Genomic DNA, 24,413 nt, shown 5'->3' with positions numbered 1-24,413 from the left:
GCGAGGGCGCGGGGTGCAGACTAGCCTCCCCCGGCGCGGGGTGCCCACCGCCTGTGAACCCTGAGCCCGGCCCACGGGCAGGTGGAGCGGGGGCGGGGCGGTGGCTGGGCGGGTCCCGCCCCGGGGGTGGGGCTGGGCGGGTCGGGCGGGGCGGGGCTGCGCTATGCAAATATCGCCCACGGGCGGCCAATTGCGGGCGCTCCCCGCGCGGGTCTGAGCGCCCCGTCCCGCCGGCGGCTGCGAGACCAGAGCGAGCGAACGAACCGCGGCCGTCCGGAGAGCCCAGAGCGCAGCGCAGGACCAGGGCACGCCGCGAGGAACCGTGCAGCCCGGCGCGGCCGCCCGGCCGGGGTCCAGCAGCCGGGAGAGCGCAGCGCTTCGAAGCCGAGTGCGCGCCACCGCCCGCGCCCCGCGCTGGGGAATGCACCCTCGGCGCGCCGGCCAGGGGGCGCCCGCAGCCCGCCCCGTGGGAGGCGGCCCCGAGCGCCCCTGAGTCTTCCCATGGCCCGGGCTGGGGCCCGGGCCCTCGGCTGCTGACGCGCCCGAAGCCCGCGGAACCGGTTAAGCCGCGGCGCCGATCCCGGCTGAGGCGCAGCGGCGAGAGGTCGCTGGCAGGGCCATGGCCCCGGGGGGCCGCTAGCGCGGACCGGCCCAACGGGAGCCGCTCCGTGCCGCCGCCGCCGCCCGGGCGCCCAGGCCCCGCCGCTGCGGAAGAGGTGAGTGCAGCGGGAACCGGGAGGGAGCGGGCAGGCGGCCGGGCCACCCCGCGATCCCTCTGGGACCCGCGGCACTGCAACTCCGCAGAAGTGTCCGGGGAGCGGGGCTCGTCGAGCCGGGGGGCTGCCCGCGGACATAGGGGCGACAAGGCTGGGGTGGGATTCTTACCTGTCCTGGCGGCCCGGACCCCTTACCTACGGGGCGGCGTATGGATGTGTAGATGATGTGGCCTGCGGGGTCACCAATGTGCAAAGCAACTTTTTCCTGCAAGGTTCTGGGTGGGTGCTTTCATACACCCCCACCTTCACGCTTCTGGAGCGGGAGTTCCGATCCCCCTTCGCCTGCCTCAGCTCTCTCTCCCATTAACGCCTGAGGCAGCGCTCTTCCCCATTGGTGCGCCTGCCCTACCTCAGTGTCTCTACTTGAGGACTGGTCAGCCCGAAGGGAAGCGCTATACTGGCAGTCCCCACGTGGGGGGGTCTCCCAGATCAGCAGGGTGGGAGGACCGCCAGTCCTGAGGCATTTCTCCCAGCATTGTGCCAGCCCCTTGACTGCCAGCTGCCACCTTGGGTTTGCTTTTACAGCAGAGTACTGCCTGGATTAGGGGCACGGCTGTATGTAGGGTGTAGGTGAGCTTGGAGAGCCTGCGGTCAATTCCTAGTTTGAACCAGGGGTCCCAGTGGTGAAGTGGGCAGGGGATGGCAGGGGCTTGGTGGGCTTGTCCCAGCAGATGGGACAGGAGGGTATCGAAGTGGCCTAGGAATGAGGCAGTGCTGGCAGGAGTTGGCTGGAGCTGGGGCTGGGGGCCCCACTAGATAAATAACTCCTGATTCTTGAGATAGCTGTGTTTTGCCACCAGAACATTACTGCTTGGGGGAGGTAAGGGACACTCCAACCAAAGACACCAGTATGTCCACCCTGAAGCTGGGCCAGGTTGGGGACCTCTGTCCTCCTGAATTCACCCAGATAGTCTCCCAGTAGTTGTTATCCTAGTTGTAGAGAAGGGAAAACTGCACCCAGGGGTTGGGAGCCTCATCTCAGCCCAGGGGGTTGAGGCCTCTTCCCAGGCTACCCAGGGGGTGTGCCAGGAATCCGTAGGGTATAGTGTCTAGGCAGGCGGGGGCACAGGCACGCCTACTCCTGCTGCTCCCCCTCAGCTCCGAAGGAGCCAGGCCCGGAAGTGGGGAGGTGGGGGCTGGAGAGAAAGCAGGGGCCAGAGAGAAGGCGGCAGCCCAGCCTCAGCCACTCTCTGCTCAGCATACCTTGGGGGGAGGATGGAGCCAGGCTCAGGTGACCTTGACTGGGAAACCCTGGCCACAAAAGGGGGGTTTCAGTCCCAGCTATGCTGGGGTGGCTCTGCTTCCTGGTCCTTGAGGTGTTGGGGGATGGGGAAGCTGAGGAGCCAAGAAGGAGATCGAGCTCTTGTTGAAGTGGGGGAGGGAATCTGAGGGGCTGGGTAGTGGGTGGGGTGCTGTTGATAATCTCATGTTCCCCCACGGACCCTGTTCCTGCCTCCCTTCCATCCAGGCAGTCCTCAGCTCGGAGGAGCCAACCTCCCTTCCTGGAGGCAGGCTGTCCACCCCCACCCCCAACTCCAAGCCTGGGTGGTCTGGATCCGGCTGGACAGTTTGACCACCTGGCCCCCTGTCCCGCCCCAGGTGCCACTGGACTCCTTCCTCTGGCCGCCTCTTCCCTGCACCCCTTGCCAGCCCCAGCTCCACGTTTCTTTGTTCAAGCGTCTCTCCTCCGTCCCTCCCTCTCTCCTCCCTCTCTCCTCCTCCCTCCCGCCTGCCTCCCTCCCTTGCTCCCTCCCACCAGCTTTTTTCCCTCCTTCCCTGCTTTCCTCCTGGTGGGCTCCCAGGTGGCGGTGGCTGTTCCTCCTCTGTCCACTGACCTGGGCTTGGTGTGACTTGGGGGCTTTTCTGGGACTGGGGCTGGATGTCAGGTATCTCGGGACTGGCAGAGGGAAAGGCACTGTGGGAATGCCCTCCCTTTCCCTCTCTGTCCTTCTTCTCCTTTTCTTCCTTCCCTCTCCTTCTTTCCCCCACCTGCCAGGCTGCCCAAGAAGGGGGCTGGACTTGAGACTGAGGCCCCAGCAGACTTGAGCACCCCCCCCATTCACTTCTTTAAAGGGCCAAAGCATTTGGATGGGAAGTCCCTGTAGGGACCCAGTAGAAAGACTCCCCACCTATCTGAACACATTGGGTGACTCCAATCCTGTCCTTGGTGACACTGACTTCGTCACCATGAACATGGATGCAGGAAAAAATGAGGTCATGGGGAGGGGGGAGGCGGGAGGCAGGTTGACACAAGCCCCGGATACATAGTATCGAAGCTCTCTGAGGGACTCAGACAGCATCTTGCACCAGGACAGTATCTCCCAGCTCCCCTGAGCCCTACCCCACTAGCAGGTCAAGTTCTTGAGCAAACTCATGCTTGTAAGGACGTGTGTGGGCCTGCAAGTGTGAACGTGTGCATATCCACAACTGTTATCAGGGCCTCCCAGGTGCACCTTGAGGGTGACGGTGGCTGCACAGCCATTTCTCCCACCTGCCCCCACTTCTCAGATCCTGCCATTCAGTCAGCACTAGCTTTGTGCCTCCCAGACCTGGGAAGGGGCTGGTTCTGATTCCCCTGTCCCCCAGTCAGCCTCCCCAGGAGGGAGCATATGTGATGGGGGATCTGGAAGGACCATGAGCGGCGTGCCAGGCCCTCAGGAGAGAACATACATACAGAGGGCACTGCATAAGGAGTGGGCCAAGAGGCTGAAGCTGCACTTCCTGTCTGAGGAGCCATGAGTGGTTTGCCTTGGCAGGAGAGGCAAGGGCAGGGGGAGGTGGGTCTAGGGATGTCATCAGGGTCTGATGAGTGGGGCCTAAGAGTCAGACTGGAGCCTGGGCCTTGCCTCAGCATTGAGCAGCTATGGCAGCGGAGTCCCAGGCCATAGTACTGCCAACTCCCATCCCAGCGTTCTAGAGATGGGCCTGGGGTCCTGCCTGCCATGGAAGAAGGGAGTACACAGGGTAGATCTGGGGGATGGGGCCCACGTTTTCAGTCTGGATGCCCCCACCCACAGTGCATCCGGTTGGGGGGGATGGTAGGAGTTGGCGCTGGTTTGTGCCGGGAGGGAGCAATATGTTCTGACAACTGGTGCTGGGCTGCGTTTACCCAACAGCCAGCCTGCCTGGGGAGACAATATTTGAAAAACAGTATTGAAACTTGGACCTGCTGGGGCTGTGGGAGATTCTGAAGGGGGCAATGCCGGTGGCCCAGATCTAGCCCCAGGCCCACTGGCCATCCTATCTTCCCTTCTTTGCCCTCTAGAGGCGGAGCTGGAAGTTTTCCCTGGCAGGAAGTCCTTCTGCCTGTCTGACCTGGGTCTCTCCTGCTTTGATTTTAGTAAAAGTGGACTCTGCCATTCTCTGCCTTTCCTTTTCTGACTGGTGCTCCCTCTCTTCCATCTTGGGCTGTCCACATGTGTTTCATTCCCCCACTCTCTCCTGTGCCTCCCCTCTACCGCAATAATAAGGTCCACGTTTCTCTGTACTGGGAGAAGACCTGTGGCTGGAGCAGGCAGGGATGCACCCCATCTGTTCCCCAATTCCTCCAGGTGGGAGGGAGAAGGAGTAACCCACTTTATTGGGCGTGGATGCAGGGGAGAAAGGAGAAAGTATGCTGGGAGCTGGAAAGAGCACTAAGATCACCTGGTTGGGCTGGGCCCTGTGAATGGAATTCAGCATGCTATGAGGGGTAGGGTTTGAGTCTCTAGCAGCCCCCATCAGTTCTGGGGACCCGAGGCTGGGGCCCATTGGTACTATCTCCCCAGATAAAGGCAGGCCAAACAACGCATATGAGGTGTGCACACAGGGGCATTCATGGCCCCAGGCTGGGGGTGGAAGCGTGGAGGTACCCATCAACCTCTTTGTTCACCTTGGATAGAAAATTAACAAGGGAAATGTTGGTAGGGTCAGACTCCCCCCGTCTGCCTCACACATTCCAATCTTTTTTTCCCCTTCCCAGGTGTCTAGAGAGTGGAGCCTGCCTCCTGGGCCCTAGGCCCCTCCCACAATGCTTGTCGCCGGTCTTCTTCTCTGGGCTTGCCTACTGACTGGGGCCTGGCCAGCCTTCCCCACCCAGGACCACTTCCCAGCCACACCCCGGGTCCGGCTCTCATTCAAAGGTAAGAAGCTGTTTTGTTCTTCCCCAGAAATCATCCTCTCTTTACAATAGCGCTTGGCTCCTCTGCACACGAGAGAGAGGGTGGGTCAGGACAAAACCAGGACAAATTGTACAGCCACATAGGTTGTAGGGGAGAAGGGGGACTAGGGAGGTGGTGACTTGCTGAGAAAGGCTGGAGAACTGACCCACTTAGACACTTAGCAAAAGAGTCCAGAGTCTGGGCATCTTCCGGAGTCAGACTGTGGGTTCCTGAGCTGGGTGGCCTGGGGTCTGTAGGGCATGTCTCTCTGTATGATAATCGGAGAGGTGGCAGTGTCACTCCTTCCAAACTTGTGTCTGCTGCGGCCCCTCCTTGCCACTGCTATGCATCTGGTCCTGCCCTGAGCAGCCCCTGGGGTGGAAGGTCAGGCAGTTGGGCAGACACTGGAGCCTCTGGAAGAGCCGGACCTGCTCTCTTGGGGTGTGGATGCTCGAGGAGCCTTCCTATGGTCTCCAAGTTGGAAGGGTTCCTAGAATCTGGGAGGGGACTGTTGGCTGTGACTGGCAGGGAGGCCACCGGTGGGTTCAGGCAGAGCACATGCTACTGTTAGGGCCTGAGCTCCTGAGCTCCAGTGAGCACTTTGATGAGAAGTCACTGGGAGGTTTCAGTGATGGGCTGGGGTCTGCAGAGTGAGAGGCTGGTCGCCCGTTCCATCACCATTGCACTTAACCCACTGGGCAGGTGCATGCACGTGGTACACACATGGGTGTACAGATGGCTCACTTGAGAGCCACTTCCTCAAGGGTGTGTGTCGTCTGAAGAGTCTACCCTGGGCCCAGGGTTAGGGGCAGTGGCCATGCTGGGGCCTGGGGGACCTGGGGTCATTGGGAGTTCTCAGCCTTGGCCCTCCTCTGGCCAGAGGTAACTTCATCCAGCCGCCTGCCCTGGGTGGGGTCGACTCAGCCCTGGCTGGCCAGATTTCCGGGCAGCTATATTGGGGTGAAAGGCTGTGGTGACCTTTCCTTCCTTGGGCTTGGCGGAGGCCCAGCCCCCACCTCACCATGTCCCCCAGCAGGGCCCCTCCCCTGGCCTCGTCCCACCCTGGCCCTTGACGGGAGGAGTGGGGGAGTAAGCTGCTTATCATCCCTCTTCCCAGTCACCGGCTCCTGGAATTTCTGAGGCTGTGCCTGGAAGGAGTTCCCTGCAGGGCCTGAGAAATGGGCCGAGAAGAGTTAATTTGTTTGGGCTGAAAAGCAGCCCCCTTCCCCGCCCCGGGAAGGTGAGATATTTATCTGCTGATACCTCCACCCTTTCCTGGTGGAATTCTTCAGAGCAGATTAATAAATCTTGAAGGGGCCAGTTCCCCTGACCCCCTCCCTGGCCCAGGGTCTGGCAGTGGGAGTAGAGTGTCTCCTCCCCCAATAGTGGAAGGGAGCGGTGGCTTGGTCTCCACACCCCCGGGACCTTGCGTCCACTCTGGGTGTTGTTTTTGTCATCATGCATGCAAGCAAGCAGGAGGGGCAAGACAGAGAGAGGTCTTCCGCATGCTCTTCTAAGCCTCCCTGGACCTCCAGGGGCAAAGGCTTTTGTTCCTGTTTTCCAAAGAGAGAAACTGAGGCTCAGGCAAGGGCTGGGTCAAGGTCAGGCAAGAGGCAGAGGCAAAGCCAGAAATAGAACCCTGGTGTCCTGGCCTTGCCGGTGCCCACATTGCGTTGGGTCGATTCCCTCTCAATTAGCTCTGAAGCCGACACCCGCAGTGACTAAAAGCTGAGCTCGCTGGCAGCCAGCCTGGGTGCTGCCTGTCCTGGCTGCCTGGGGTGGGGCTGCAGCATGCCTGGGGCCACCCATCCCAGGGCCTCTGTGTCTTTGCACAGGCAGGTTCCCCTGCCCTGAATGACCTTCCCTGTACCGACCTGGCCTCGTGTCCTAATTTTGTGCTTAGATGTCACTTCCTACTGTATGGCAGGCCCTGTGCTGAGTGCTGGGGACTCTGTGGTGAACAAGATGGGGTGCTCACAGTCAAGCTGGCAGAAAAAGCAATGGACACCCAGTTGGTCAGGGCCACCTAGGAGCCCAGCACCTGCTATGTACCAGGCCCCGTGTATCCCCACACACTGGGTGGTCTCAGCCTGGTTATGCACACATGAAGTGACCCTCAGTGAGGACCAGGCCCTCACCAAGTGTGTGTGGAGTGAGAATGGAGACCAACACTTCAAGAAACGGCTCCCACCATCTTCCTCCCAGGGAACACGTGGGTGGCACAGAGAAGGTTACTCTCAGAAGCACTGCTGGTCACTGTGGCTCCATGTCATAGTTATTTCATCTGTGCCTTGGATAGACACGGCAGTTGACACCCCAGGCCTCAGGAGCTCAGGCTGGGCACTCCCTGCCCTGCCCTGGATCCTGCTGCAGTGGGGAGGTGCCAGTTCCCGCCTGGGTAGGGCTGGACCCTCCAAACTGGAGGTGCTGGCATAAGGGGCCATACTGCCCAGGGTAGATAAAGGAACAAAGGCAGGAACTGGGCCAGGCTTGGGTTTGCTGCCCGCCCATCCGCCGGGGCACCCCAGCCAGGTCTAGAGCCAGGAGGGTGTGAGGGTCAAGCAGCCCAGGGTTCCCTCAGATTAGGGGACTCCTATGGCCCAGCTTCTGGGTTTCAGCAGCACAGCCAAGATCAGGCAGAAGTGAGGGTCAAATGGAAAAGATTTCCAGGAGCAGGTGAGGGGTTTGTTCATTCCTCACTCTTGAGAGAGTGGAGCCTGGGCTGAAAGCCTGGACAGACCCTCCCTCCTTCACCCATCCATGCCTGGGCCTGGAGTCCCCTTCACCCCAGAATCACTGCCAGGTCTTAGAGAAAAAGCTCTTCCTTCCGCCACCCTGAGATGACCCAGGCTCTGGGGCACCACCTCCTTCTGTGGCAGCAGCAGGGAGGTGTGAGGGCCCTGCCAGGCCCTTTGTTCAGCCTGGGGAGTGTTTACTTTTTCCCAGGAAGCTACCCCACGACACACTGCTGCTGCCTGGGATGGGTTTGGCCAGGGATTGGGGCCAAGAGATGCTTGGTGGGGTAGAAGGACCCTGTGATGACATGAGATGGTTGTGCTGCCAGGGAAGCTGAGGCAGGAGTAGGGAGAGGGAGCAGAAGGTCACCCTGCCAGGGGAGGTCAGGAAAGATGAACATAATCGAAATAGTAGTAGGAGCCCACGAGGATAACCAAGCAATGGTCCCTCCAAGGCCTGAGGAGGGTCTGCCTAGGTTTCCTGTGAGGAAGGAGGCTTGCGGGGGAAGGAGGCAAGCAGCTTCCCAGGTCACTCAGGAGCAGGACTGAGATGGAGCCTGGCTCTGCCTGATGCCTGAGTCTTTCCCAGGACTGAGAGTGGAGGGCAGGGATGGTGGTGGTGCTGGAGGCACAGACCCTTCGCATGAGCTAGGAACAAGGAAGATTCCAGTATTCTGCAGTTCTGGTTTAGCCTTCCTAGCCTTGTTTCCCAAAGAAAGGGCTGGGGTTGCACTGGGCAGGCTCCCCATGCCCTCTGTCTGCTGAAGCAACAGAATTGAGGTTTGCTTATTTCCAGCCTATAAATCCGGCCCTCCATCACTCCAGCCCTTCCACTGAGCAGGGTCCCTAGCAAAGCCTCTCATGTCAGAGATGGGAACACCAGGGCCTAAGAGAGGAAAGGGCTCCTATTCCAGAGCAGCCTGGAGTTTGGGCCCTCTGGGCCAATGGCCCAGAACAGCGCCACTGTTCACATCATTTGCATGTGGCCTCAGAGGACCAAGGTTGTCAGGTTTGGAGATGATGAGATTAGAGATTAGAAGGGTCACAGCCCATTGACTTCCGCTCAGGAGTTGGTGTGAGTTGAGGTGCCTCTAGCAAGCCTTGATGGGGCCTTAGCCCTCAGGCCTGGTGCAGGAGTAGGGGTGGGGCTGGAGAGCTAGAGGATCCACTCTTGTCCCCCAGGGGCTCCTTGGCCAGCCAGAGCAAGGCATGGGTTTTGGTGGGGGAGAAGGGAGAGGAGGCCCAGGAGCTTTGAGGCCAATGTGGCACCAGGGAGCTGGGCGGGAGTCAGGAGGCTCTGGCAGCTACAGTGGGGGTTGGAGCTCACAAGCCAGGGAGGGTGGGTGTTCCAGGATGATGAGGAAGGAAGACTCAAAGCATGAACTTGAGCCCAGATCCCTTGAGCCCAGATCTGGAGTTTCAGTTTTCTGGAAATGGGAGCTGCCTTACTCCTGAGAGATTTGGAAGTAGCCGCTTTGGAGTTGGGAGGTCCTGGAAGCTGCCCATCCCCCAACTGGCGAGGAATTGGTCTTTGGAGAGAATGGAGATAGGGTCCTTGTGCTTGCCTGAGAACCTGCCTGACGCCCAGCCTGGGTCAGCCAGGCCAGGGGCTGGGGCTTTCAGATGTGGCCTTCCAGATCCAGTGGAGCTTCAGATGGGACCGCCACTGGCTGGGCCTCCACAGCACAGGCCTTGTCTCTGGTTCCCTGGCATGATGCCTGCCCCTCCCTCCCTGGCTCCAGCTTCCCTTGGCACTAAGCGAGGAGCTGGTGCATGCTCAAGGAGTAAATCATGTTCCTTGGCAGCCCCCGCTGCTTCGTAATCGTAAAGAATTTAAAGAGAAACCGCCAAGATAAAAATCTCACCCCAGCCCATAAAGGCATCTTTCACCCTGCAGCTTGGGAGACAGTGAACCTCAGAGTGGGCTCTTGGCTGTCTGCACCTGTGTGTATGCACCTCCAGCCCCTTGACCCCTCCAGAGGTGCTAATAGCTCAGAAGGTGGCTTTGGGGCCATGGGTACCTGGTCCTTGACTCCTGGGAGACCTCCATCTCCTCACTCAGGAGAGTGGGGTGCTTAAATTTGGTGTAATGCAGAAGTGGTGGTGGTCATGGTTGAGCTGGCTGGTCTTAAAGGCAAAACCCAGTTCTACCAGTGTTAGCTGTGTAAGTTCAGCCAAGTGGCTTAGCCTCTCTGAGCCCTGGTTTCTCCTGTGTAAGGTGGGAATGGCAGTGGCCCTGTGGAAGCAGCATCATGAGGGCTCAGACTGTCTTGCTTGCATCCTGGCCGCTGGTAGACCTTGCTAGGTCAACGTCATTCCGTGTTCCCACTGTCTTTTCTGGAAAATGGGAGTAAGAACAATACTGGCCTCATTGTGTTGTCAGGAGGATTAGCTGTGTGAGTATGGTCACTGTGGAAGAAATCTCAGTCACCAGGAGCGATCCTGAGGCTGGTAGGCAGGTGAGGGCAGGTCCAGGGGCATGCCCCAAGGAGTCTCGGACTACCTCACCCCTTCCTCCAGAATTCTAACTTTTGGTAAGGGAGATGGTATTTGGAAATGATTCCAGGAAGGACCCTGAGCCCTGTGGGGTGGGTAGAGTAGGGTCAGGAGGAGGAAAATTCCTACGATGGGTATCTGGGCAGGTTTCATGGAGGAGGCTGCATCTCGAGCAGGGGAGGGGAGGTTGTGGGGGAGGGAAGAACCGGAGCACAGGGAGGGTGCATGTGGTGCAGCACCTGGGGAAGAGGACAGATGCTAGATGCAGTCTTGCTTTTGGGACAAAGATGTGGAGTTATACTTTCTGTTTCTGGTTTTTAAGTTCTTTTTCCTCATGGCAGAGGTACTAAATATGTATTGTGGAAAAATTCCAGTGATATGGATGCCTTTGGCGGGAGTGATGCCTTGGAAGTAGCTCCCTAGAGACTGGCTCCAAGGCCTGGTTGGGGTGCACAGTTGGCTGCAATAACTCCTTCTGTGAATGCTGCTTCAGCTCCTGCCGTGTGTGCTAGGGGTGACCAGACCTGGGCTGCTCACTCAGGCATCTGCTGGGCTGGGCAGAAAGCATGCTTGCCTGGCTTGGCCTGGTGCTATCCTGGGAATCTGAGCCCCGCCTCAAGGAGCCCTGGGAACTTTGGAGAAGCAGAGAGGATTCCTGCTGCATTTTTCTTAGAAATAGCAAGAGGGCCTTTGCCAGAGGCCTGGATGCCAGAAGGCTATGGTCTGAATCCAAAGCCTAGCTCACGTGGGTGCCAGAGCTTGGCAGGCCTACAGCCCCCAACCCAGGCTGCTGGGCAGCCCCAGGAAGAGGGTGGAGGCCTCCTGGGCTCCAGTCCCTGACCACCAGTCCTGACCCAGCAAAGAATGGGGTCTGGGCAGTGGCTGCTGGCCTAGGATTGGGGGGCTAGCCTATTGGGGAAGGAGCAGGGCTCATCCAGGCTGACAGGCTGGGCTGACTTCTGGCACTCTCACTGGGCTGAGGGGAGCACTGGCTATCTGGTGCATCTCTGCAGGGCAAAGCAACCGGCCCCTCCAGGGATCAGGAAGCCTCAGCTCCGGATCCCCCTTCCCCCACTCTTCTTCCTTCCTTCCTCTCCCTACTCCCCCTTGCCTCCACCCCTCCCTTTGCCACCCCTCTTGGCTTCCTACCCGGACACGCTCTTTCCTCGGACGTCTCTGTACCCAGCCAAGAGCCTTGTTCCTTCCCACTTGGGTCTCGGTGCTGATGCCCTCATTTCCCCCCGGCCAGAGTTCACTGCCTCATGTATCTGCTGTTCAGCCAGCACGGTTGCCTTCTAAGGGTCATACACTACAATTGGCAGAGCAGCTAGAATTTGGGAGCCCTTTGGCTTCTACAGCCCCAAGGCTGAGTGGGTAGCACTTCAGGGGGCCTCTCCCGGGGCTGCCTGTACTGCCATTTTTATCAGCGCTGTCCTGCCTGGGCCCAAGGCCTGTGCGGCGTGCTCACTGCCTGCCCTTGACTGGCTACTGGCTGAGTCCTGCTGAGGTCCTAACCCAGCCGCACTGCATCCTCCAAGGCTGACCCCAAGCACGCACCTGTCTGCCCTGTACCTCAGTTTCCCCATCAAAATGTTGGGGAGGGGCTAAGACTGTCTGGAACATCTGGAAATCTCTGGCTGGGTGATGTGAAGGGGCTGCAAAGACCGTAGGAATCCGAGGAAGGCCGCAGAGATGGGGGCTGGGCCCAGGACAGGGGGAGGGTCTTGACACCCACCAGCCTGTTGGTCCCATCCTGGCCTGTCTGTCTGGGTGATTTATCAGAGTAAATGAGCCATGGAGAGTTTGTTGTCTTTTGCAGTCATGGGGAGGAGGAGGTGGTGGAGGAAGGAGTGAGGGGTTTCCGGGCCAGGTCTGGAATGTGGGAGGAGGGGGTGGGTCCCCCGGGGGTCTCTGAAACTGGAGGCACTCACTGAATGGCCTTTTCACTCTCCCCACCTGAGAAATGGATCAGTGCAGCCCTCCCCTTCAGAGCAAGCCCCTCTTTCCACCCCGTTCCTACTTCTTGGGGCACATTCCTGTGTGATCTGCTTGTCTGGTCACCTCCTCCCACCCCCTGCTCAGGGCCAGGTCTTGATCACAGTGTCCTTCCAAAGCTGAGCCGGAGCCCTGACTTGCCCGGCTGGTGAATGCCCAAATGTGTTCTCACAGGCAACCGTGCACGCTGTTAAGTTCCAAGTGGGACGTCTAGGCCTCTGGAACTACTAGCCCAGGCCTAGGATGGTCAGGTGCATGGGACCATGGCGAAGGCAGGGTTCAGTGGAGGTGCGGAGGCCAGAGAGCCCCCATCTTTTGGGACAGAAGGTCAGAAGTCACTGGGTGTCCTTCGGGGATGAGGCGTGGACCCCTGGTTCTGGGCTGGTGAGTCAGGGAGTGATCCTGCTGCTCCATCACTTCTGGCTTTTCCTGGTTTGAGGCTGAGCTGTGCCCTCAGCCTATCCTGTCCTGGGCGGAGTAGGTGAGCGCTGGGGCGGAACGGGCGTGGGAACAGCATGCCTGGACCTGCTGGCCCCAGCCCCCTGCCCCCAGCCTTCAGTCACTGAAATGGGAGGGAAGTATACAGCAGCGTTTTGGCCCAGCTGGGCTCTTACCCCTGTATGGTGTTTACTGAACAGCTGGGATGTTTACAGCAGCCCTTGCAAAGGAGCCCCTTGTTCCAGGGGATTTCCCATCTTGAGGATCCCTCTGGGGCTCTTCTGACCTCACCAACTCCCTGCACCCCTGGGATAGATGTGTCAGGGATACAGAGACCATAACCATCTCCACCCTTGCCACAGCCAGTGGCGTCTGTCCCCTTGGCCTCTGGCTTTGGGGTCCCTCTGCCCTGGAGGAGCCAACATTTCCCACTGCATTTCCTAGAGTGGCAGCTCTAGGTGGTGAAATACGGTAACTGGGTCCCCAGTTCAGACATTTAAATTAAATTCAGTCAGAGCGATTATTGAATAAAAACATGCGGAGTCATTTACATGTTAATTATGTTGAATGGACTACTAGACCATAATTAGTTGCTAATTGGGTGAGAGTGGCTGTAATTGGTTTTGTTGGCACCGACCTGGCTCACCTACCTGGGGGGAAGTGGGGGTTGGTGTGGGTGGCTCCTAGGGAGGCCCTCTGGGTCTCCAATCTGGAAAGCCTGGCTAGAGATGGTATGGGGGCGCAGATCTCGAGGGGCTTAGGGTCAGAGGAACCTGGAACCTCTCCCCGGGGAGGGTGCAACAGGGGTCTGGCTTCTAGGGTTCCCATCCAGAGCATGGGGGGAAAAGGGGGAACTGAGGGAGCTACCCCAGATCAGGCTCCCCTGCCCAACCCCATGTGGGACCTGGGCTTGAACAAATAGTAAGTGCCCAAGAGTGGGTCTGTGGGAGCACAAGGCAGGTGTCACTTGGGTGTATCTCTGCACATGCTGGGCCCTGGGTTGGCCTGATCAGGGTGTCATTGGGGTGTAAGTGGGTGTGCCAAGCAGGGGGAAGGTACGTGCAAAGGCATCTGGGCCTCTCTGCCCTCCCCACTTAGCTTGGCTGGGGTTCCCGGGGTTGTAGGTCTGTGGCCATGGGCTGAGGCCTTCCGGCTGGCCGCTCATTAAAAGAGGATTAGGCTGAGAGCCAGGGGGCCAGCCCAGTCCCCAGGCCTTCCTCTGGGGCTCCTCACAGCTTTAGGGGAGTGATAAAAGGGCTGGGGCCACCCCTGCCTGGATCCTGTGGGAGTATCCAGTAGGAACCACCTGGGCCCTGCCACGCCTCCTGCTGCCACTGCTACCATAGCCTTGGCTACCTCAGTTTCCCTCCTCAGAAGGTCAGGAGGTCTGTCTTTCTGGTGAATGAAACACTGACAAAGACCCAGGCCTGGGCCTCCCCTTGGCCCCCAGTCCCATCTCTCTTCAGCTCAGGGATTAGGGCTGTACTGGCTCACTAGAGGTCAGAGGTCTGAGCTAGGCTGCAGGGATCTGTCTATCACCCCCAGTCCCCATCACTGCTGGGGGAGGTGATGCTGTCAGTCAGGGCCTGCTGCTTTGTGGGGCTATAACCAAGGGGGCGGGCTGCCCACCTTTGCTCCAAGACCCCTTTTTTGCAGCAGCCCATGCCTCATTGGACACAGACCTGATGTCCTGGAGACCAGCAGCAAGGAGTAGGGGCTGCCCACTTGGGGTCTTCGGGTAAGGGCTATGGACACGCCTCCTCAGTGCCTGTCCTCGCCTGCCCCCACCTTTAAAGTAAGGCGTCACCAGCTGCTTCCCAGAGATGAGGGACCAGGGGTCCCCCAGGACCCAGCCCCCTGTGCCCTGAGAAGGTCCCGCCTCTGGACCTGCGCCAGGCTGCTTTGGGCCAGGACCCCAAGTGCTTGACGGCCACGAGAGAGTCCTGGAGGCCAGGAACGGCTGCGGAAATGAGGTGCCTGATGCCAGAAAAGGCTCTTCCTTCCTAATGACGGGAAAATCTTTCCCGGATGTCACCCCTCCCAACCTGTGCCCAGCCTGGGTGAGAGTATGGGGGTGGGGAGCCCTTCCCAGGAGACAGCACCCAGGCACAGCACCCTTCCTTCCCCTAAGGTCAAAGCTTATCCGGGCTGGAGTCCTGATCCCCACAGAACCCTTGATCGTGCCCAGCCCCTCCCTCAACGTTGCCATGGCATTCGAGGAGGCATGGCGCTCCTGCTGCCAGAGCCGGGCGTGGGACAGGTGGAGCAGATGTGGGGACTGGCCTGAGGATATGACCAGACTGGGTCTGCATCAGTCCTGCCCCCCACTGATGCCACCTTAGGTCCCAGGTTCCTTTGTTTCTTCTGTCCCAAGTCCCTGTCCCTTAAGGGAGCTGGGGCCTGGTAGGATCTGGCCCCTGCTGACGGCAGGTTTTGGAGGAGGATACACAGGGCTATTTGCCCACCCCCTGCTCTGACCCAGGCTTCTTGGAGGAATGAAGGCTCCCAGTTCCTTTGCCTCATGGTGGAGTGGGGAGCAGGGGACAGGACAACAGTTTTGCCTCTCACCCCGTGACCTGGGGTGAGTACCACTCTCCTTTGGGTCTCAGTCTTCCTGTCTGCAGCTGGGAGTACAGGGCTGTCACAGGGCCCCTTGTTTCAATTTTCACCTACAGTCTGGCACGAGTGGGATAAGAAGTCCAGCTGTGGGTTGAGAAGGCTGGAACTTTACACCTTCTTTGCTCTGGGACCCGGGGAAGCTCCCACCCCTCTCCACCTTGGTTCCCCTCTGCTAGTCTGGGTTTGGATGAATGATTTGGGATTTAGCTCTTCTCCTGTAGGTTGGGGTTGGGGTAGGGACACCCTGGAGTTGGGAAGGCTGGAGCTGAGTCCACAGGAGGCCCCTTCCTGCCTTATAGCCCTCTCTGCTCCCCAGTCTAGCACTAGGAAATGGGGTAGCTGGGGTGGGAATGGGGGTGAATGTCCTACAAAAGGTAGTGACACCTGGAAGCCTGCTTCCTTGGGGAAGGACTTGGGACCCCATCCCACTCTACTTTCCCTGAAAGGCAGACACCCATGAAGGATGGTTTGGGGGAAGACCCGAGGCATGCCAGGCTGTGAGCCTGTCTCTGAGATCAGAACGGGGTCACTGATCCTCAGGGTCACTTTGAGTGTCGGTACCAGGAGGGCCTGAGAGATGGTATAGACTGGAGAATGAGGGTCAGAGAGCGAGAGTGCCCCCAACTCAAGTCATGAAGCTCACCCAGAAACTCAAGCCATAGCCAAGGATCCCTGACCCTGGGTCCCACCCCTTCCCCACCATGCACGGCCTCCTGGGGTTCCCCTCTCCCCCTACACTGTTTTCACAGTGATCAAAGCATCACATCCTGTGACACCAGAGCCATTGACGCCATATCCCGTGGCCACTGGGAGGGGTCCTGCAGGTCCTGAGTCATGTGCCCTGTCCATAGGGAGCGAGTCACCTTCCGGCACTGGCCCTCCTGGCAAGCAGTCTCTACCACCAGGACTGGCTTCCCCTGGGCCTCCCCCTCCTTCAGCCATGGACCTGGGTGGGAATCCCACCCCCAAGCACTCTGGCATCCTTCCCTGTGCCCTTGGTATTGTGAGCACAGGGCTTTGTGCACAGCAGGTGTTTGATAACTGAGCAAGGGGCTCCCTCCACCCCCACCTCCACTAAGGGGCAGACTGGGGGCAGGGGGCAGAGAGGGTCGAGGCTAATCTCTTGCTCCTAAGCTGGGACTCAGTTTCCTCATCCTCTGAGTGTTCTCTACGGCCTTTCTCACAGAGGGAGCTGGAGCCTGGGAGTGCTGGGGCTTTGCGAGAGGGTGGGGGACTCAGACTTGGGCCTTGGGCTCTGGAAGTCATGGTGCAGGGTTGAGATTGTAGAGGCCCAAGGCTGGGCAGGATTGGAGCGGGGGGATTATGGCTGATTGGGTTCCTGGGGGCTTGATGGCTGAAGCTTCTCCTTACCCGGAGTGCCTGTGTCTGAAGGCACCCACTTAAGCCTGTACCCCCTCCCCCTGCCATTGCCCCCAAAGTGCCCCCTAGCCCAGGGGACAGGTAAGGGCACGACCGAGCCATGCCCCCAGCCAGGGTATAAATAACCCCTGGCGGGCTGTCCCAGCCTGGGGGGCCTCCACTGGCAGCCCCACTTCCTCTCTGGCCACTTCCCAGCCCTGGGGGTGGGGGAATGTTTACTTTCCTGTTGTTACTGTGGGTGAGTGGCCAGGCGGCGGACTCCGTGTGGCCCAACAACAGGTGCAGGACAGGTGCCCAGGCCGCCCTGCCCAGGACTTCAGAGGCGCCGCCGGACAGGCGGGCGAGGCCATCGCCAGGCAGGATCGGTCCTTTGATCCCTCGGCGTCCCTGCATCCCAGTGGTTGACCGAGGTCATCACCTGCATTCCCTTGTCACCGCATTGTCAGGGCCAGGCAGGGCAAGGCCTTTCCTTACCCGCTAGTTTCTCAGAGTGAGGTCCTGGGACCAGACATGGGCTCTGGGTCAGCTGGTGGAACCCTCTGACCCCAGCCCACCTCTGCCCCACCGTCAGGCTGTGTCTACGGCCTCAGATCCTAGCTGTTCTCCCCCTCCAGGTGCCTTGGGGCCTGGCCCAGGCCTCTCCCTTGACTGCCCCACCTGTGAAATGGGTTACCAGCTGGGGAGGGGGGATGAGACATGTGTGACCCCCTTGGTGAGTGCCGCATGTGTAGCAGGACATGTGTGCGCCGTGTGCATGCCTGTGCCATGTGTATATACGCATGCGCTCTTCTCTGTGCTGCTATCTTAAGCCCCCTTTGCCTGTGAATATTCATCATCCTCATTACAATGTTCCCTCTTCTACTGAGCTAAAGATAGCTGGGGGTGGGTGGAGAAGGGGCTTGCCAAGGGGACCCCTCGGCTCTCCCTCCCCTTGGAGGCAGGTTCCCAAGCATCTAGGAATCCTTTGTCTGTCACTGGCTGAGCCCCCTCTTGTCCTTCATCCTTAGGAAGGACTTTTCCCCAGCATCCTGGAGTTGGAGGGCCAAGGCTGCTGGACTCATGTAAAAAGGAAACTAGAGGACCCAGTTGAACCCTGACCCCAGGGCTGTAGCACCAGGGAGAGAGCCTCTTTCTCAGAAATGACTGTCCTGGATCATTCAAGGTGGCCTGAGAGTTCCACCATTAGCAGCCTTGTAGGATCTGGGGGAAGCTGGGGTCTGTAGGGCAGTACGTCCAGCAGGGCTCTCTGGTCTCCTGGCTAACCTGCTTCAGACCAAGTGAGGACCTTGCTGTGCACCAGCTGTGCCCTCTGCCTGGTGGGCAGCCAGGGTAAGAACAGGGCATCCAGGCTCCATGCCAGAGTCTGCGGGCTGTCCCAGATATACCCGGCCACACCCCTATCTGCTCATTAACCCTTTTAAGCCCCTGTGTGAAGCTGGCCCCACCCTGAGCGTGGGAGCATTAACCCCCACCTGAGCAAAAACTCTTTGATGCTGTTGCGTACCCTGGCCCGCACCCACCACCCTTTCTTTGGGTCCCAGAGACTAGCTAGGGCTGTCTGTGAATCAGGGGTTTAGCTTTGGGTGTGGTGCCTTCCCTGGCCTGCCTACCTGTCCCACTTTGTCCTCCCAGTCTGTCAGGGACTGAAGACGAAGCTGAGAAGGATTCAGGAAGGGAAGCTGGAGGTTTAAGACCACTGTGTGAGCTGGGCACAGTGGCTCATACCTGTAATCCCAGCACTTTGGGAGGCTGAGTTGGGTGAATCACGAGGTCAGGAGTTCGAGACCAGCCTGACCAACATGGTGAAACCCCATCTCTACTAAAAATACAAAAATTAGCCAGGCGTGTTGGGGTGCACCTGTGATCCCAACTACTCAGGAGGCTGGGGCAAGAGAATCGCTTGAACCCGGGAGGCGAAAGTTGCAGTGAGCCGAGATTGTGCCATCGCACTCTAGCCTGGGCAACAGAGTGAGACTCCGTCTCAAAAAACAAACAAACAAAAAATAAGCTGGGTATGGTGGCTAACACTCGTAATCCCAGCTACTTGGGAAGCTGAGACAGGAGAATCGCTTGAACCCAGCAGATGGAGGTTGCAGTGAGCTGCAGTCTCGCTGCTGTACTGTGGCCTGGGCAACAGAGTGAGACTTGATCTCATAAAACGAAAAAAAAAAAAAAAAGACCACTGTGTGGTGGGGGTCCTAAGGGGAACCTCAGGGCCTCAGTCTCCCCTTTGTCAGAGGGGGTATGGCTGGATGGTGTTCTGAAGGTCCTAATTGGTGCCCTGCCCTCCACCTGCAGAGTTGAAGGCCACAGGCACTGCCCACTTCTTCAACTTCCTGCTCAACACAACCGACTACCGAATCTTGCTCAAGGACGAGGACCACGACCGCATGTATGTGGGCAGCAAGGACTACGTGCTGTCCCTGGACCTGCACGACATCAACCGCGAGCCCCTCATTGTAAGGGCTGACCCTGATGTGGGACGTGGGGTGGGCATGGAGCCCCAGGGCTCAGGACATGTCCAGAAGGCTGCACCCTCTGACCCCCCTCTCTGCAGATACACTGGGCAGCCTCCCCACAGCGCATTGAGGAATGCGTGCTCTCAGGCAAGGATGGCAACGTGAGTTTGGTGGGATCCACAGCTGGGAAGGGGGGCAGGTGACTCCAGTGAGGGGGCAGGCCTGGCCAGGGCACCTATGCAGCCTTCCCTCTGGCCCCAGGGCGAGTGTGGGAACTTCGTCAGGCTCATCCAGCCCTGGAACCGAACACATCTGTATGTGTGCGGGACAGGTGCCTACAACCCCATGTGCACCTATGTGAACCGCGGACGCCGTGCCCAGGTAAGCCCCAGCCACCCTGGCCCTGTGTTTCCCCCACTGGTGGCTGCATCCCAGGGTCCTGATGGGAGGAGGGGCTTCAGCTGCAGCCCTGCCACTTCCAAGCCTTGTGATCTTGGGTGAGTGACTTCTTTCACCTCACTGAGCCTCAGTTTCTTCCCTTGAAAATGGGGCTAACCGCTGCCTTTCTCACAGGTCGGTGCGAGGAGGAGGCAGTGAGCTAAAGCTCCCAAAGCTCCTAGCACTGTGCCTGGCACGTAGTAAGCACTTGCTCCATACGTGGCAACAGCTCTCTTGACTATGCCTGTGGACCGTGCCCCCACGGCTGAGTCAGAGGGCCTGGTGGGGGCCTTGCAACAGGAGACTGGACACCTGGGTCAGCTTCTACCATGTGGCCTGGGGGAGAGCTGCCTTCTTCCCCCAGGGCCGGGGTTGTGGGGAGCTGCCCCTTCCCCAGCTCTGCCCCTTCTTGCCTGCTTCCACCCTTTTCCATTTCCATGTGGGCATGTGTGTGAACTGACGTGAACTTGTAGGGCATGTGTGAGAGTGACTGGATCTGAGGGGCACCTGTGTGTGCAGGAGTGTGCCAAACCTGTGTGTATGTATGTGCACACGCATAGACGTGCTCTGGGGTCCCACGTGTTCGCGTGTGTTCCTGGCCTGTGTGGTGTTAGAGGCTGGCAGCCCGAGCCCGCTCCCCCAGCCCCTGCCACCCTCAGCTCTAACCCCTGTTCCTCATCTTCTCAGGCCACACCATGGACCCAGACGCAGGCGGTCAGAGGCCGCGGCAGCAGAGCCACAGATGGTGCCCTCCGCCCGACGCCCACAGCCCCACGCCAGGTGGGCCTCATCCCTCCAGGCATTTGCCAGGCAGCACTGCCTCTGAGCGGAACTCACCCTGGGGCTGCACCTGAGGCCAGCCTCCCCAGGGCCTCCCCTCTACCTCTGTGCCCACACCCTGTCCCCACCCCTTCCCCTGAAGTGCCCTCAGGCTCAGAAGGCATGCCCAGCTGGACTCATGTGAGCCTCAGTGTGACCCCTACAAGCAAGAAATAATGAAGCCGCCAGGTGGGGAAGACAGGAGCCCTGGGGACAGCCATGCCTTAGCCCTCAGAACGCATGTGTGTAGACACACAAGAGCACACAACAGTGTGGATGTGGGCCCTCCTCACTCAGCACCCAGAGTAGAAAGTGGCACATGAGTGCAGTCTGACACCTTACTCCCAAATGTCTGTGCCCCATGCCTCCCATGGGTCATCTGTGGACACAGGTGTCCTGCACACTCACGTGCTTGGGGCGCTCTTCTCCTGGGTGGTATCTGTCCGTTAGTCATGACCTGGGTCTGGTCTGGGAGAGCTGGGGCTGGGCAGGGGCGGGCAGGGGGGCATGGGCTGCCGGCGAATGACAGAGCATGTTTGTGGTGGAGAGTGCAGAAATGCAGGATCATGTGGATTCTGTGTGTGTGTGTCCATAGTGTGAGCAGGGGGTTCCGTGTGCTGGCAGTGATACGTTCAGAGCTGTGTATGCACCCCTGTGTGTGCAGGAAGTCACGTGTGCAGAGTGTAACTGGATGTAGGTCTGTGTGCACCTTCCCATCGCCATCCTGCCACCTGCTGCCACTTCCTCCTGCCTCTGTTCCTCTCTCCTTGCCCCTTTCCCTCCCTCTGCCTGGCTTTCTCTTGTGGCCTATGTGCTCACCCCATCCTAGTGCCTTTTCCAGCCTTCCTCCTAGCATCTTCCAGGCTGGGCTGGGAGGCATGGGGGGGCTTTGTGAATTCCATGTGGTCTGGGCTGGACTCCTTGACTCCTGGCTCCCTGGGGAGACGTGGAGCCTGGGGGCTCTGCTGAGGGGCAGGAGAAAGGTCATGGCCCATGGGTCCATCCTGAGGACTACAGGTAGGACACAAAGCCTGAGGATACAGTAACCTTAGAGCTCTCTGGCCTGGACAGACCTGAGGGCAAAGGGCAGGACCCCAGGCCCTTAACCAGTCACTCCTACCCTGGCCAGGTCTGCAACTCCTTCTTGACCCAAGACAGGCAGCCACAGCAAAGAGCTGTGCCTCTGTAGTTCAGGGGGTCTTGGCCAATGTCTTTGTGAGCCAGTTGGCATGGAGGGGCTTCAGCCCCTACAAGCCCACTCCATGTCCATCGCATAGCCCCCAAGGCAGGGCCCCTTGAGACTTGATCCCCAGGTCTTCCCTAAGACCTGGGACTAGGAAGCACCTCCCTTGGAGCCCACAGCATGGCTCTGCCCCGGGAGACCTGGCTGGATGGAGTTTAAGGCCAAGGAGCTCTGGGGAGTGTAGGGAGTGGGCTCAGGGTATGCCTGGGGGCTCATTCTCACCCTGGAAGCCTAGTGACCTTACACTTCCTGGCTGAGGGACTGGCCTGGATCATGCTGAACCGCGCTCTACCTTGCAGGATTACATCTTCTACTTGGAGCCTGAGCGACTCGAGTCAGGGAAGGGCAAGTGTCCGTATGATCCCAAGCTGGACACAGCGTCGGCCCTCATCAGTGAGTGCCCCCCAGCCCCGTTCTACAATCTCAATGTGTGGCCTCTGCCCCTGGAGATGGGGAATGGCACCAACACTTACCCAAGGGCAGAGACCGTGACTAGGCTGTCCCTGAACTCCCCAAAAGGCCCCACCTAGCAAGGGGGAGAGGGTGCAGGCCAGACCCCATTGTGAGTCAAGGGCAGAGACTGGGTGGTAGAAGCCTCCGCCTGACCCCTTTGGATGCCAGTTCCTACTCTGAAACACACAACGTGGTCCATGCAAAGTCCAGAACCCTCCTGACCACAGGCTTCCTAGAAGAGAATATAAGCCGAGTGCATATCGGGCTGGTCTGAGAGGCAGTCCCATAGCATGTTCTTGATGTGTCTGAGAGGCTGGGAGAGCCCTGTAGGGAAGCACCAACACCAACAGAGAGTTCTGGCCCTGTGATCAGACGAGGAAAGCATGTTTCTGGTCTGGGTAGGTGTTGGGGAGAGTTGGCGGCTGTTCTCTGAGTAGGGGTCCTGCTTGGGGTCTCAGGAGCAGCTGCTGCCCCTAACTGCAGGTTGGATGAACCCACCAGTGACCCTGGCTCATGCATGCTGTTTTCTGATTATTCAACACAGTCTGCCTCTCAGAGCAGCTGTTGGGCACTGTGCCGCCTCCAAGCCTGGGAAAGGCCCTGGGGTCAAGGGGCAGACATTATCCTCCCCCTCTTGGCAAGTGAGAAGGTCCTGATGGCAGAGCCCAAATCAGTCTGATGAGGAAAGACAGGGCCTGCCCTGGGGGAGCCTCAGATGTGGTATGTTAGAAGCAGGTATATTATTAAATTTTCAGGAATTTTTTGAACCAGTTGTTAAAGACAACTATTATTAAAAGTTAAGGCCAGGCTCAGTGACTCACACCTATAATCCCAGCACTTTGGGAGGCTGAGGTGCGTGTATCATTTGAGGTCAAGAGTTCGAGACCAGCCTGGACAACATGGTGAAACCCTGTCTCTACTAAAAAATACAAAAAAAAATTTTTTTTAATTACGTAAGTTTACATTTAAACATTAAAACAAAGATAACAACAATAAAAAGTAACAAACACTCAAAATTAGCCGGGTGCGGTGGCTCACACCTGTAATTCCAGCACTTTGGGAGGTGGAGGCAGGCGGATCACCTGAGATCAGGAGGTTGAGACCAGCCTGGCCAACATGGTGAAACCTTGTCTCTACTAAAAATACAAAAATTAGCCAGACATGGTGGTGGGTGCCTGTAATCCCAGCTACTAGGGAGGCTGAGGCAGGAGAATCACTTGAACCCGGGAGGTGGAGGTTGCAGTGAGCTGAGATCGCGCCACTGCACTCCAGCCTTGGCAACAGAGTGAGACTCCATTTCAAAAGAAAAAAAGACTTGAAAATTGAAATCGGTCTATGGGCTACAGAATGGATGTTGTGTTAGCAGGCATGAAAACATTTGTCTCCTTGCGCACCTCCATCAGAGCTCTGATGGAGACCAAGTGCATTGTCAATGAGCAGCAATATTTTGAAAGGAATCTTTTTTTCTGAGCAGTGGGTCCTAACAGTGGGTTTAAAATATTCAGAAAGCCAGCCAGGCATGGTGGCTCATGCCTGTAATCCTAGGACTTTGGGAGGCCAAGGTGGGTGGATCACTTGAGGTCAGGAGTTCCAGACCAGGCTGGCCATCATGGGTGAAACTCTGTCTCTACTAAAAATACAAAAATTAGCCAGGTGTGGTGGTGTGCACCTGTAATCCCAGCTACTTGGGAGGCTGAGGCAGAAGAATAGCTTGAACCTGGAAGGTGGAGGTTGCAATGAGCCAAGATCACTCCACTGCACTCCAGCCTGGGCAACTGAGTGAGACTCCGTCTCAAAAAAAAAAAAGAAAGAAAAATCGGTAAACCATGCTGTAAGTAGATGTGCTGTCATTCGGGCTTTATTGTTATTTATAGAGCTCAGGCAGAGTAGATTTCGCATAATTCTTTTTTTTTTTTTTTGAGATAGAGTCTCTGTCTGTCACCCAGGTTGTAGTGCAGTGGCACAATTTCAGCTCACTGCAAGTTCTGCCTCCGGGGTTCACGCCGTTCTTCTGCTTCAGCCTTCCGAGTAACTGGAACTACAGGCACCCGCCACCACGCCCAGCTAATTTTTTGTATTTTTTTTTTTTTTTTTTTTTTGAGACGGAGTCTCGCGTCTCGCTCTGTCGCCCAGGCTGGAGTGCAGTGGCCAGATCTCAGCTCACTGCAAGCTCCACCTCCCGGGTTCACGCCATTCTCCTGCCTCAGCCTCCTGGAGTAGCTGGGACTACAGGCGCCCGCCACTTCGTCCGGCTAGTTTTTTTTTTGTATTTTTTTAGTAGAGACGGGGTTTCACCGTGTTAGCCAGGATGGTCTCGATCTCCTGACCTCGTGATCCGCCCATCTCGGCCTCCCAAAGTGCTGGGATTACAAGCTTGAGCCACCGCGCCCGGCCTGTATTTTTTTTTTTTTTTTTTTTTTTTT

At 58.2% G+C, this 24,413-nt stretch overlaps 1 protein-coding gene across 3 annotated transcripts in view; it reads left to right on the top strand.

Moving 5' to 3' along the window:
• Positions 1-221: 221 nt before the first annotated feature.
• The window catches only part of SEMA3F (semaphorin 3F), a 39,763-nt gene continuing 15,571 nt past the window's right edge, over positions 222-24,413 (top strand). Inside the window, exons 1-7 of one of the 3 annotated variants that reach the window (XM_023231676.2) lie at positions 482-716; positions 4,738-4,897; positions 18,877-19,037; positions 19,136-19,198; positions 19,299-19,418; positions 20,163-20,255; positions 21,837-21,930. In XM_023231676.2, coding sequence (XP_023087444.1) covers positions 4,786-4,897; positions 18,877-19,037; positions 19,136-19,198; positions 19,299-19,418; positions 20,163-20,255; positions 21,837-21,930 — 643 coding nt within the window. In that variant the 5' untranslated portion in view covers positions 482-716; positions 4,738-4,785. Of the gene's footprint in view, positions 306-481; positions 717-4,153; positions 4,425-4,737; positions 4,898-18,876; positions 19,038-19,135; positions 19,199-19,298; positions 19,419-20,162; positions 20,256-21,836; positions 21,931-24,413 lie in introns of those variants that run through there. The other 2 variants (XM_023231679.2, XM_023231677.1) reach the window with 2 other exon arrangements.

The sequence above is a fragment of the Piliocolobus tephrosceles genome, chromosome 2 (genome assembly GCF_002776525.5).
Source record: "Piliocolobus tephrosceles isolate RC106 chromosome 2, ASM277652v3, whole genome shotgun sequence".
In the NCBI taxonomy this organism is placed as follows: domain Eukaryota; kingdom Metazoa; phylum Chordata; class Mammalia; order Primates; family Cercopithecidae; genus Piliocolobus; species Piliocolobus tephrosceles.
The sequence above is the reverse complement of the archived record's forward strand: the minus strand, read 5'-3'. Positions and strand labels throughout refer to the sequence as shown.